This window comes from Chelonia mydas, chromosome 1, assembly GCF_015237465.2.
Source record: "Chelonia mydas isolate rCheMyd1 chromosome 1, rCheMyd1.pri.v2, whole genome shotgun sequence".
NCBI classification, from domain to species: Eukaryota; Metazoa; Chordata; order Testudines; family Cheloniidae; genus Chelonia; species Chelonia mydas.
Genome location: NC_057849.1, coordinates 46,396,497 through 46,410,027, shown reverse-complemented (window position 1 = coordinate 46,410,027; position 13,531 = coordinate 46,396,497). Strand labels below are relative to the sequence as shown.

The 13,531-nt window shown below is 45.0% G+C and overlaps 1 protein-coding gene across 1 annotated transcript in view; it reads right to left on the bottom strand.

Annotated features, from left to right (window-relative positions):
• Positions 1-1,653: 1,653 nt before the first annotated feature.
• The window catches only part of MTUS2 (microtubule associated scaffold protein 2), a 498,561-nt gene continuing 486,683 nt past the window's right edge, over positions 1,654-13,531 (bottom strand). The window contains exons 16-17 of the mRNA XM_037891750.2: positions 7,715-8,820; positions 1,654-7,669 (exon numbers count right to left, since the gene is read on the bottom strand). Of these exons, the coding sequence (XP_037747678.1) occupies positions 8,604-8,820 (217 nt within the window). The 3' untranslated portion in view covers positions 1,654-7,669; positions 7,715-8,603. The remainder of the gene's footprint in view (positions 7,670-7,714; positions 8,821-13,531) is intronic.

Below are 13,531 nucleotides of genomic sequence, written 5' to 3'. Positions count from 1 at the left end.
TTTCTTTGCACTAGCAAACTATAGGAGAATTAGCATTGGAAATATATGTCATATTGTCTAAAGGCTTTATCCTGCTAGATAATGGACATGTCCAGGAAGTCTAAACTCCTATAGAAGTCATTGTAAGGCTCTGACTAACTCATAGGGTCACAGATTCCAAGGCCAGCAGGGAACAACTGTGATCATCTAGTTTGCCCTCTTGCATAACAGAGGTCACAGAACTGCTCCACAATAATTCCTAGAGCAGAGCTTTTAGAAAAACCTCCCAGCTTGATCTGAAAATTGGCAGTGATGGAAAATCCACCAGGACCTTGTGTAAGTTCTTCCAATGGTTAATTACTCTCACTGCTAAAATATACAACATATTTCCAGCCTAACTTCACCTTCCAGCCATTGGAGCATTCTCTGCGAGACTGAAAGTATTTGTTCCCCATATAGGTACATATAGACTGTGATCAAGTCACACCGTAACTATTTTGTTAAGCTAAATAGATTGAGCTCCTTGAGTCTATCACTATAAGGAATGGTTTCTAATTTTTTCATCATTGTCCTGGCTCTTTTCTGAACCCTCTCCAATTTATCAACATCCTTCCTAAATTGTGGGCACCAGAACTGGACATAGTATTCCAGCACTGGTCACACCAGTGCTAAATCCAGAGGTAAAATAACCTCTCTACTTCTCAAGATTCCCCTGTTTATGCATCCCAGGATTGCATTAGCACTTTTGGCCACAGCATGGCACTGGCAGCTCATGTTCAGCTGGTTATCCATCAATCTTTTTCAGAGTCACTGCTTCCCAGGAGAATCTCCCATCATGTAAGTATGGCCTACATGCTTTGTTCCTAGAGGAATACAAAAATGCATATTGTTTGCTTGCACCCAAGTTACCAAGTGATCCAGGTCGCGCGGTATCAGTGACATATCCTCTTCATAATTTACTGTGCTCCCAATTTTTGTGTCACCTGCAAATGTTGTTAGTGATGATAGTTTACATTTTTATTACTTACCTGGAAGAAAACAAACATAGGGCCAAGGTTGACCCCTGCAGGACCCAACTAGAAACACATCTGTTGAATGATGAGTCCCCATTTTCAATTACATTGTGAAATCTATCAGTTAGCCAGCTTTTAAGCCACTTAATGTGTGCCATCTTAATTTTATATGTTTCTAGTTTTTGAATTAAAATATCATGTGTTAAATGCCTTACAGTAGTCTAAGTATATTCCATCTACACTCTTACCTTTATCAACCAAACTAGTAATCTAATCAAAAACAGATATCAAGTTAGTTTGACAGGATCTATTTTCCATAAACTCATGTTGATTGGCCTTAATTACATTACCCTTCTTTAATTCTTTGTCAATCGAGTCCCATATCAGCTGCTCCATTATGTTGCCCAGGATCCATGTCTCTTGAGTGAGTGCCACCCATCTCTTTCACGTGTACAGTTCCTAATTTCAGGAGAGGATCAAGAATAAGGAAAATATATTTACTGAATTTAGACTTCGGAGAAATTTAGTCATTAAGATTTTAATCTAATTTATAGCATGGGAAATGCAGTCATGTACCTAATCAACCAGACCTATTTCCCCCCACGCTCTCCCTCCAGCCACACATACACAGCCATAAAGAAAACACCGCAAGACACACCAGTTTGCATGCTTCCATCCATATTTTTGCTGGAGCATGAATTTATTATCAGGAATATATTACACTCATCTGTACATCATAACAGAAATAATACAAACTTTTCCTGTAATTCATTAACCACGTATTAAATCAGACTACAGAACTCCTACTGCGTGGGAAACACTTTACAGAAGGATCCCCAGTGTGTCCATGGGACACAAATGCAATCAGTGCAGAGACATAAAATACCTGATTTTGTTAGTTTGTTTTTTTTTCTCGCCAAAAAATGAACGTAACCATTAGGTACCTGCTGATTTATCGTAAGCAAATTATTTCAGTGAAATGCAGGAACTTAACTACTGATCTGATTTATGCAAATTTCTTAGTTGCAAGAATTCAAACACTGCTCATGTCCCACAGACAGATGTGAAGAAAAAAAGAGACAAGAAAGAATTTGTTGCTCTCTGACTCTTTTTCATCATTTGCCTCTAATAGCTGGTCTACACTAAAGCTGTCAGTCGACCTAAGTTATGCGACTTCAGTTAAGTAATTGAAGTTGACGGAACTTACATCGACTGACAGCAGTGTCTACACAGTGCTGTGTCAATGGCAGATGCTCGCCCGCCGGCTAACCTTCCGCCTCTCGGGGAGGTGGAGTACAGACATCAATGGGAGAGTGCTCTGCCATCGACTTAGCTTGTCTTCACCTGACCCGCTAAATCAACACCACTGCATCGCTTGCAGCAGTGCTGATTTAGCCAGAAGTGTAGACAAGCCCTAAGTAAGGCTGCTCACCAGCTGGGTGTGGTCTCAAGGAGGCCCTGCTTCATATGCTCATTCTTTCTGAGGAAGACACTTTTTGGGTGGGAGGAATTTGAAGATGGTTGGGGGCGGATGGGCTCTTTAAAAAACTCTCTCCAGGGACCATCCTTGGGTCAGGGGCCATGGTTTAATTTGTGTTTGTACAGCAACTGCAATGGCGCCTTCAGTCTGATAGGGTCCTTTGGGTGCTGCTGCAGTACAGATAATACATATGCTTAAGGCCAGGCCCCCAAATAAGCTTGCAGTTGTATTTTTATAGAGCAACTGTGACATCCAATGGTCCCCAGGAGTAATTATTCCCTATGTATATATCACCTGCATTCTTTTGCTATCTAAAAGGTAATAGCAATAATCAAGTATCATTGACCTGCCTGGCTGAGTCATCTCTGTAAGGGACAGGGAGTGGAAGAATAATCACATAACGTGTGCTACCTACAGGCCCTGTGCCACCAACGTTACACACACACCCTCCCCCCGCCCTACCCATTGCTGAGCCCAACACTGATCAGTTCACCTGCTCAATACTTACAAACTAAATGAAAACTAAAGTCGAATGCTATTCATAAACCAGTCACGATCTTGATGCTCAAGTGATGTGCCATGAATGGGAGCAATCCGACTACTCTTGCCAACTTCCCCTTGCTATGTCCTAGAAACGGACTGAACCAAAACCTGCCTTCTGACCACCCCCCCCGCAACATTTGGACAGAACCTCATTTCAGATGCTAGCCCTGTGGCTTAGTTGTATTAATGAAAGCAGGACCTAGTGACCTATAGAAGTGACGGTAATTCTGCTTTAGCTACTGGACAGTTTGAGTTTGCAGTGGAGGTGGAGGAAAAGAGGGATTTATTGTATCCTTCCACAGTTAAAGGCATTTCCATTATAAAATGTGGTTTTACAGAGGTTTACAGCACAGCCATAATTATGTGCATTGAATTACAAACTTAGGCCAAAATGTTCAAACCTGGATGCCTAAAGTTAGTAAAACCCACACTTAAGCATCTAAGTTAAACTAGCCCGATTAGGAGAATTGTTGAGCATCCACAAAGCCCACTGAAGCTCAGGCATGTATTCTGGTTCCTTTATTGTAAAATTGTTATTTCACTTTCTATTGGATGGCTTCCAATATAACAATAAAGTCACTTTTAGTAGCTAAATAGCTGTCTTTGTGGACATTTGCTGTGGAGGAAAAGTATACACTCTGTAGCCCTTTGAGAGATGCAGAAACTCTAATGATTAGTGGGTACAGGGCTGGCTAAATCAAAGAGTGGTTTGGCAGCCTTTACTTTGTATTCTCACAGCGTGGGTTAATGAGGAGAGCAAGCGGAGGAACTGATAGGGTTCCTCCATAATTAAGTCTCAGGAGCACTTGCCTTGTAAAAGATAGTCCCTCTCCCCACAATCCTTATTCAGCCTTCACTAGCCGGTAGGGTTTATTTGTAAGTGGATCATTTACTGTTCTGGTATTGAGGCACAATGCATGAACAGCCCCATGCTAACCAACATTAAGAGCATGTGCTGACAGGGTGAGAACTCCAGCTACAATCACAATGCTTTGCTAGCCTGCTGCTGTTTTGGTATAATATAATGACATTTGTTTTGACAGTGAATCCCCACATTGTTACGGTCTAGGACATACGATGCACCATAGTTATGTGCTTGAAAATCCTGCTATTTACACTGGCTGCAAAACATAGATAAATTCAGCCAATAAACTGTAATCCTCCCCAAGTGTCTTCCGCAGGCCTGCACTCATGCCATCAGGAAATGCTACTGTAACAGGGTGAGATTCATCTCTCCTGGATTCAGAGTAGCAGCCGTGTTAGTCTATATCCGCAAAAAGAAAAGGAGGACTTGTGGCACCTTAGAGACTAACAAATTTATTTGAGCATAAGCTTTCATGAGCTACAGCTCTCTTCACCGGATGCCTGTGCTGTGGAGCTAGAGGCGATGCATTTTACCAACCCAGCCCACAGGCAACCTGGGGATCTGTAGCAGTGCCCCATTGTGGTTGCTATTTAAACCCAAGGGCTAAAATAGGGTTGCTAGAGTCACTGAATCCATGTAGTCACAGATCTCTGGGCACCCACAGTTTCAGCGTGCTTAAAGAACTCCTGTACAGCAGGACTGTCCTTGGCCCCTCTTCACCCAGTAGCTCTTTGATGGGTCTTACATAAGTTTACAGGGCTCTGAGCTGATTCTTCTTTGCACTGGTGCAAATTTTCCCCCTAACATATTTGCTCTTTTCTTGTGGCTTGGTATAGAGGATAGGCCCCCACTGACTTTTCCTCTGAATAGATAGTGATGAGTTATCAAAATCCTGCTGCTTCTGCTTTTTAAAACCCTATCTAGAGCCCAGTACATTTCCTGTCATTTCAGCCAACACCTTAACGATGGTAGGTGAAAGATCAGCCAAGTCAGCCACAAATGTGTTGCTGCCTGAAGTCCAGCCAGTAAACAAACCCAGGTCCTGAAAACAAAATCTTTCCCCCAACCTACAGACCTGGGTACTAGCTTCCTAGTGCACCTGTGACTCCCACTGAAATTTTAGTGGGAATTCTGGTGCACAAGGTAAACAGGTTTGGCTCTTACTGCATTCGCTTCAATGCCATTCTTGCACCAGACAGTTACATCTCCCTGGCCAACCACTTCATGCCAGCAGATGTTAGTGTTTGTAAGTGGAGGTGTGGGCAGGGAAAGAGGAGGGGGGATGGGTGCTAGGTTAGGAAACAAGATTATATGACAGAGGGGCAGTGTTCTCCACTGCCATTTAAAAAAGCTTGGTTTATGGATTATACTGGAGGGTGATATGCTTACCACTTGTCAGGGAAAGGCTCACTGGTGGTAATACTGCTGCTGAGGGCTGGTCTATACTACACAGTTAAGTCGACATAAGGCAGCTTACGTCAACCTAAATATGTCAGTGTCTACACTACAGCCTTCCTCCCACTGATGTAAGTGCCCTGCTACACCAACATCATAACTCCACCCCCACGAGAGGCGTAAGGCTTATGTTGGTGTAATTAGGGTGACAGACACTGCGTCCCTTACATCTACCCTTGGCTGTCTTGTCAATTTCATGGCAGGAGCCCTGAAATTGACAAGAAAGCTGGGCAGCTAGAGCTCAGCTGTGTCACTCTGCTGGGTGGCTGGACCCCGCCCCTGACTTAGAGCCAGGGCTAGAAGCTGGAGTGTGTGGGGGGGAGGGCTTCAGACCCTGCTCCCAGCCAGCAGCCAGGGTGAGAAGCCCCAGCGGGCCCCCCTCCCCACCAGCTCCCTGCCAGGAGTTGGGCAGCCTTGTCAATTTCATAGCTGAGCTGTGAAATTGACAAGGCTTCCCAGCTCTGGCAGGGAGCAGAGGGGGAGAGGGGAAGCCCCAGGCAGCTCCCCCCTCTCCTGTAGGGAACCGGGAAGAGAAATCCCGGGTGGCTTCCCCCTAGGGAATGGGGAAGAGAAACCCCGGACAACCAACTGTAGTCACATGAATAGAAGCATCAGCATCCAGTGTCAAACACCATCAGGAAATGACTATTATAAGACAGGGAGAATAGAAACGACACCAAATGATGTTGGGGGTCGCCGGCAGCCCAGTCTGCCCACCACTAAAGCCCCAACTCCCAATTCATTGCTGGGAGCATCCATTGCATGTGCATTTAGCTGATAAAAGGATGAGTAAAGCACCGTAAACAGAGAAATGATGAAGGAAAACAGACTGGCTTAGCCAGCTCAGATCATGACAGTAAAACGTTTTAGTGAGTAGCACATGGGATAATTTAGATTAACATCATGGTAACAACTCGTACCGTAATAGAACACATTGCACTAGACTGGAACATAACAATGAAGTAGGTATTGCAGAGTACCTGTGCACTGAGCAAGTGCAGTATGAAAGTGACTAAAATTATAGTGAGAGTGGTTTTTATTCTTTAACAGCTCTCCTACTTTCAGGGTGTACTTGCTGAACACATACAATCTAGTCATGTATTTCAACGGTGTTAGTCAAATATGGCCTGGTCTAGTCTAATAAGATGTTCAACGTACTCAGTATCATAATATCATGCAAACCTGCTACAAAAATAAATTTCTCTAAAAAAAAAAAATTAACCTAATTTTTACACCTTGGGATGGGCCAAAAACACTTAGATTGAAGCTGGCTGTACCTAAGCTGCAGCCTGAGCATTCTGAATACATCACAGGAAAGCTGAAGCATATTTCAAGTGCAAACAATGCGCATGTTTGCTGGAGTAAATGCCTTCCTGCCTGCTTCCATGCGAGTCATTAGCTGTATACCCACCTTGTGACAACAACTCTTTCACATTGCTTCATGACCCTGGAATATTTTCTGTACGTATTTACATCCTGGCTGTAACTTGGTCAGGTCCTGGAGCACACAGTGTGCTCTGTGAATAGGCAGGAAAAAGTGCAGGGTCTTTGCCACAAACTGAAAATAAAAGCATCATATCATTTAAAAAATTGTTTTTGCTTTTGTGTGGGTGACTCACACGCCTACCCTCCCTACATCAAATGCTTTCACAGTCTAATACAAACAAATCTGATACAAATGCTGGGACCCACATTTAGAGAACATCAAAGACAACAGGACCTCGCTTGGCTTTGTGCAGTTCCCTTCCTGTACCCAGGATCCAGATCAAATACTGTTAACCCCTTCTCATTCTAACTGCTGTTTGAGGTGCTGTACCCCTGGGAAACCAGCGTGTTCACTCAGCATGGTGTGACATTCCATCTGGTCTAGACAGGCACTGCACTGAAAGTTACCGCTGCAACACACGCATGGTTAACAGCTGCAGCAAAGGGGGTTAATATAACAGGGAAACCTAAGAGTATTTGCATTTTGCCTGGAAGGCAGAGGTTTAAGGTAGTCTGGCCTCAAAATATATGGGTTATATGCCGAGGGACAAAATTCTGGCCTCAGTTGGATCCATGAAGCCCCATAGATCTTCCCTGAGGTTCTCCTGGCCATTAACAAGGGCAAACAATAGCCTAGTATGTGCAGGATCCCCTGTACCCTGAGGCAAACTGGATCTAAATTCTTAGAACATCCCTCTAGGGGTTTAATGCTTTTGGCCAAATGTCAAGGTCACAGCAAATATTTTTTTCCTTCTTTCTAGGGCTTGCAACAAAATAATCTGGGACTGGATTTGTTATAGATTCGGAGTGCTTCCAAAAGTGTTCAGTTAAAAAAAAAAAAAGGATAAACTAGGGTTTATCCTAGTTTACTAGTATACTAAAAATAAGGATAACTAGGGTTTGAGAGAGTAAAATGGAGTCACTCTTTCAAATAAACTGTATGGAATGTGCTAAAACCCTCTGGGTTTCGGTCTCTATCCTACATCCACTCACAACATTGATGCTAATAATAATTGAAAGTTGGAGACTGGAATGCGTGGCCTTATCTGGCATTGAGTATGAAGGTGATGGTTTTGAAGGCAGTACTATTTTAGAATCTCATTGTCGCTGGTGTTCACGGTATATAGTGTACCACTTGGTGGTAGTTTGGAAGGCGCTTCTATTTCTAAGTAACTTTCTTCTATTTTGGGTAGAAATATTCCTGGGAGGCTTGACAGAAATGCATTTCATTTAGCTATAAGTCTTAGGCACAAGTTACAAAACTGCTGACCATAATGAAAATATATCAGCACTTAGTAGTGTATCCAACAATATAAAAAAATGCAATTCAGAACATCTTCAACTCCATATATGTTGTGTGTGTCAATATATACACCTATATAGGATGAATACATACATATATATAAACACACATACATATATAGATATTCAAAACATGAACTGTTTGTAACTAACCTGAAACACTGCAGCAAAGGTTCATTTTGATGAACCATTAGTAGTAGGATTTTCTTTCTTTTGGCTCTAACCATGGCAAAATGTTTACACATCAGACTACACTGGTTATACTACTCTACGACATCAGTGTGCCAGTACCGGGAGCTTCTATGATAATAGTACACTGATAATAGTACACTGCCTAGCTTACACTTATGCAGCTACAGAGCATGCTTGCAGTAACCAACCCTGGGTATCTATGGTTGTTAATACTTTCTTGGATGATCACATTCAGCGGATTGGAAAAATGTATAAAAGCCCAGTTAACTTCTGCAGCCGCGTGGAGCGGTCATCTTGGCACCGTGCTGACTTTTGCGGGAGTAGGAGGCCCCGATGAACAGCGATAAATTGGTGTAGGAGACGTAGGAGACAGTTTAACCGGGCTCATGGGCTCCGCTGTCTGGAGCTTCCAAAGTAGCTCTTCATTAGTCCTGCTTAACCTCTTCTTTTCCTTGGTTTCTTTCTCCACGTAGTCTTGAAGATTAGCATTTTCCTCAGATAACTGCCTGAAGAGGGAAATAATGCACCAGTTAACATTTCACAAGTCTAAACAGTGCTGGACTGTCATTAAAGCAAATATGACAGCTGCTGAGGCCACTACCCCCCCACAGCTGTTAAAGTCACCCCCTGTGATAGCTTCATACCAGAGCCATGCTGGCATAGCAATGGTTCGCTCCTGATGAAGCCAAGCAGAGTCTTTCAGGTAATACACCTGCAGTTCCTGGCACAGTGTTTCCATCGCACGATGCTGAGTCAGATCACAGTGACCTAACGCAACCTGACAGAAAATTCCCGGCCCTTTGTATTCTATTTACTGTCATTTTCGACACCAGGTGTACTGCATGTGAGCATGAGGGCAAACCCTCTTGAGTTTGTTATTAAGCAAATCAGTTATTCTGAATACTTTAGAATTGTGTATTTTTTCCCAGATGACACAAAAAACAGTAAATTTTAAACAAATCACAGAAACAGGGATGGGACTGGATGGCTCATGGGCACGTAATGGGATTGGAGCCTTTCAAGTCTTTGTCACTGGGGTCTGAATTAGGTCCAGGTTGGGAGTGACTCAAAGTTGTTGCCATCCGATGGGTGTTTGGAGGACCACATGAAATATTGGGTAAAATTAGTCTGATTCCTAGTGGACAGGTGTCCACACTGCAAAACAAAACACTCCCCCAATTACTATTGGCTCTTCCTGGTATCCTTGATGGCAGTCACAGCATATGCAGCCAGGATGAAAAGATCATGAAGGCTAAATTGATGCTCCCTTCGGGTCAGGCTTAAAGCATGTTGGTGGGGCACTGTGTAACATGCTGTTCCTTTTCTGTGAATAAATAGGACATGTTCAATCTCTAGGGTGGTCAAGCTAACATTGATCATGAGCACAATGGGCCACTTAGCTCAATGCCATGGACGTCAGGTATCGCAGGCCAGGGGAGGCTGAGCCTCCCCAAACAGCCAGGCATGGTCCTGCACATGATCTGCCCTGAGGCCCCTCCTACTTCCCGCTCTCCCCTCCCGTGGGCCAGGGTTGGGGCTGGTGCTAGGCAGGGCTGGCCTGCGGCCAGGGGCTCGGGACGGCTGGGGCCCTTGCTCAGGCCACCCGATGCTGGGGATGACCACCTGGCACTCCAGGGCTAGGGGTGCTTGGGCCGCTTGCCAGGCACTCTGGGGCTGGGGGTGCTCGGGCTGCCCGCCAGGCACTCTGGGGCTGGGGGCGCTGGGGCTGCCTGCCGGGCGCTGGGGGTGCTTGGGCCACCCGCCGGGCTCTCCGGAACCGGGGGTGCTGGGGCTGCCCGCCAGGTGCTCTGGGGCTGGGGGCACTGGGGCATGCCACCTGGCAATGGGTGTGCTGGGGCCTCGCTGCCCGGCACTGAGGGCACTGAGGCTGCGCCGACTGGCACTCTGGGGCTAGGGGTGCTCGGGCAGTCCGGAGCTGAGGGGAGCAGCCGGGGCCATGGTGGGGATCTCGGGGCTCCAGCGGGGGCAGGGCGGGACCAGGGGCTAGCCTCCCCAAATAGGTGGTTCACGTGCTGCCCATGCTCTATTCAGAAATTAATTTGGCTTCATGTTTACAACATTTATTAAATATCAAACTGAACGTTTTTGGAGAGATTTCTACCCAACTCTTTAACTTTTCCATGTATGCTCTGAGCTGCAAGAGGAGAGTGTGTCTAAGGAGACTACCAATGAATTCGTTTTAAAGTGCTGCCCACCACTGCAGTATCTGAGCACCTGCCCTGTAAATCCACAGCAACAGCGAAGTTCTTAGGGGATCTCATGGAGTCTCTGACACGGCTCCTTTTTCAGGGTCAGCTTGGGGGAGGGGTTTTGATTTTTCTTAAAAGACTGTATTACTTTCCTCTTCCCCTGCCACCGCACAGCAATGTGGGCCGTAAAGTTTTTATGCAAGCCCAGATAGGCCAACAACCAACCAATATGTGCCTGCCTGTTTTCTGAGAACAGTTTAGCAGGATGCTCATTGAGCACATTTAGGGAGTAACCCTACAGATCTTACTCCCGTGAATGATTCTCAAAGCCAGTGAAGGCAATGGGGCTGCCCTCATAAGCAGAAATACGCATGCAGCAGCTGGAGAATCAGGCCCTCAGAACACATTAGCCTCTTTTACATGTAATACTGCTTGCCAGCTACACAGAGCGATATCCAGTATTACAGTGAACTTGGTAGACTGTCAGCCAATATACTCTCTTCTGTGACACTAATAAACACTGCAGCTGGCGGCGGGGAGGAAGGCTGTGAGTTATATGCACAACCTACAGGTAATTTAGAGAGACATTTGAGTAGAATAGTGCCTTCATAGCCAAGCACCCGTGAATAGGTTGTGCAATACAGACATGTCCTCAGAAGACAACCTGCTTTAGCATGCAGATAGGAAAAGAGCCCTGGCTTGTAACACTGCTTGTTTCATCTCCCACATGCTGTGTCAGGATAGCGCCATTTCTGCTGTGTCATCTGATGTCATGTAACCAGACACAAGGAGAAACAAGTGTCACATTGCATTGGAGACTGAGGTGGCTTTTCCCTCCTAGGTAGAATACAGTGCTCCTGCTGCCTGTGTGCTGCCACGTACTCCAGCAACCCTGCCACGTGCTTGGTCACATTATGCCAGCCTTGCCCGTGTCATTTTATTCACAGAATCATGGATTCCAAAACCGGAAGGGTCCACTGTGATCATCAAGTCTGACCTCCTGCATGGCACAGGCCATAGAACCTCCCCAAAATAATTCCCAGAGCAAATCTTTTAGAAAAATATCCAATCTTGACTTAAAAATTGCCAATGATGAAGAATCCACCAGGACCACTGAAAAAATGTTCCAATGGTTAATTACTCTCCCTGTTAACAATTTACACCTTACTTCCAGTCTGAAGAGCTCATTATTAAATATTTGTTCTCCATGTAGGTATTTATAGACTGTAATCAAGTCACCTCTTAACCTTCCCTTTGTTAGGCTAAATTGACTGATGAGCTCCTTGAGTCTGTCACTATAAGGATTGGTTTCTAATCCTTTAATCATTCTCATGGATCTTCTCTGAACCTTCTCCAATTTATCACCATCCTTCCTGAACTGACACAGAATTCCAGCAGCAGTCGCACCACTGCCAAATACAGAAGTAAAATAACCTCTCTACTCCTACTTGTGATTCCCCTGTTTATGGATCCCAGGATTGCCTTAGCTCTTTTGGCCACAGCATCACACTGGGAGCTCACATTTAGCTGATTATCCACCACAACCCAGAAATCCTTTTCAGAGTCTGTGCTTTCCAAGACAAAGTCCCCCATTGTGTAAGGATGGCCTACATTCTTTGTTCCTAGCTGAATACATTTGGAGTTAGTCGTATTAAAATGCATACTGTGTGCTTGCACCCAGCTTACTGAGTGATCCAGATTGTTCTGAATCAGTGACCTGTCCTCTTCATTATTTACCACTTCCCCAATTTTTGTGTCATCTGCAAAATTTATCAGTGCTGATTTGAGGTTGATGGCGTATGAACAGATGCAAAGTGATTGCACATTAACAATACACACACTGCCTATGAAGACACATGCCCCAACTAGCTCTTTTCCATCTTTCAAGTAGGATTTGTCATGGGTGCTATGGAAAAGAAACCAATTATTATTCTTGTATCATCTAGAGACCCCCCCCAATTGAGAGCAGGACTCCACTGTACTAGTCACTGTATCAGCAGAGGTAAGACACACTCCCCTGAAGAGCTCGCAGTTTACAGAGCCAGGACAGACACAGAGTGGGGGAAGGAAGGATTACTATTCCCATTCTATAGCATAGGATTTAGGGGCTACAGTGGATGAGAAGCTGGATATGAGTCAACAGTGTGCCCTTGTTGCCAAGAGGACTAACGACATTGTAGGAGCATTGCCAGCAGATCGAGGGACGTGATCATTCCCCTCTGTTCGGCATTGGTGAGGCCTCATCTGGAGTACTGTATCCAGTTTTGGGCCCCACACTACAAGAAGGATGTGGAAATATTGGAAAGAGTCCAGCGGAAGGCAACAAAAATGATTAGGGGGCTGGAGCACATGAGGAGAGGCTGAGGGAACTGGGATTATTTAGTCTGCAGAAGAGAAGAATGAGGGGGGATTTGATAGCTGCTTTCAACTACCTGAAAGGGGGTTCCAAAGAGGATGGATCTAGACTGTTCTCAGTGGTAGCAGATGACAGAACAAGGAGTAATGGTCTCAAGGGGGAGGTTTAGGTTGGATAATAGGAAAAATTGTCATTAGGAGAATGGTGAGGCACTGGAATGGGTTACCTAGGGAGGTGGTGGAATCTTCCTCCTTAGAGGTTTTTAAGGTCAGGCTTGACAAAGCCCTGGCTGGGATGATTTAGCTGGGGATTGGTCCTGCTTTGAGTAGGGGGTTGGACTAGATGACCTTCTGAGGTCCCTTCCAACCCTAATAGTCTATGATTCTATAGATGGGAATCAGAGGCATAGAGAGGTTAAGTGATTTACCCAACACCACATAGGAATCTATGGCAGAACTGGGAACTGAACGTGGATCACCAGCAATTTAACTGCAAGCAATTCTTCCTCCTTGGGAGACCAGCCCTCTCCTCTGATTGCTAAAACCCCAGGAGTTCTCAAGGAGGAGGAGGAGGATGTAGAAAGGATTAGAATCAAATATTATCTCCTCACTGTCTCCATCATCAGCCACCTATTTTAACACTATCTACTGT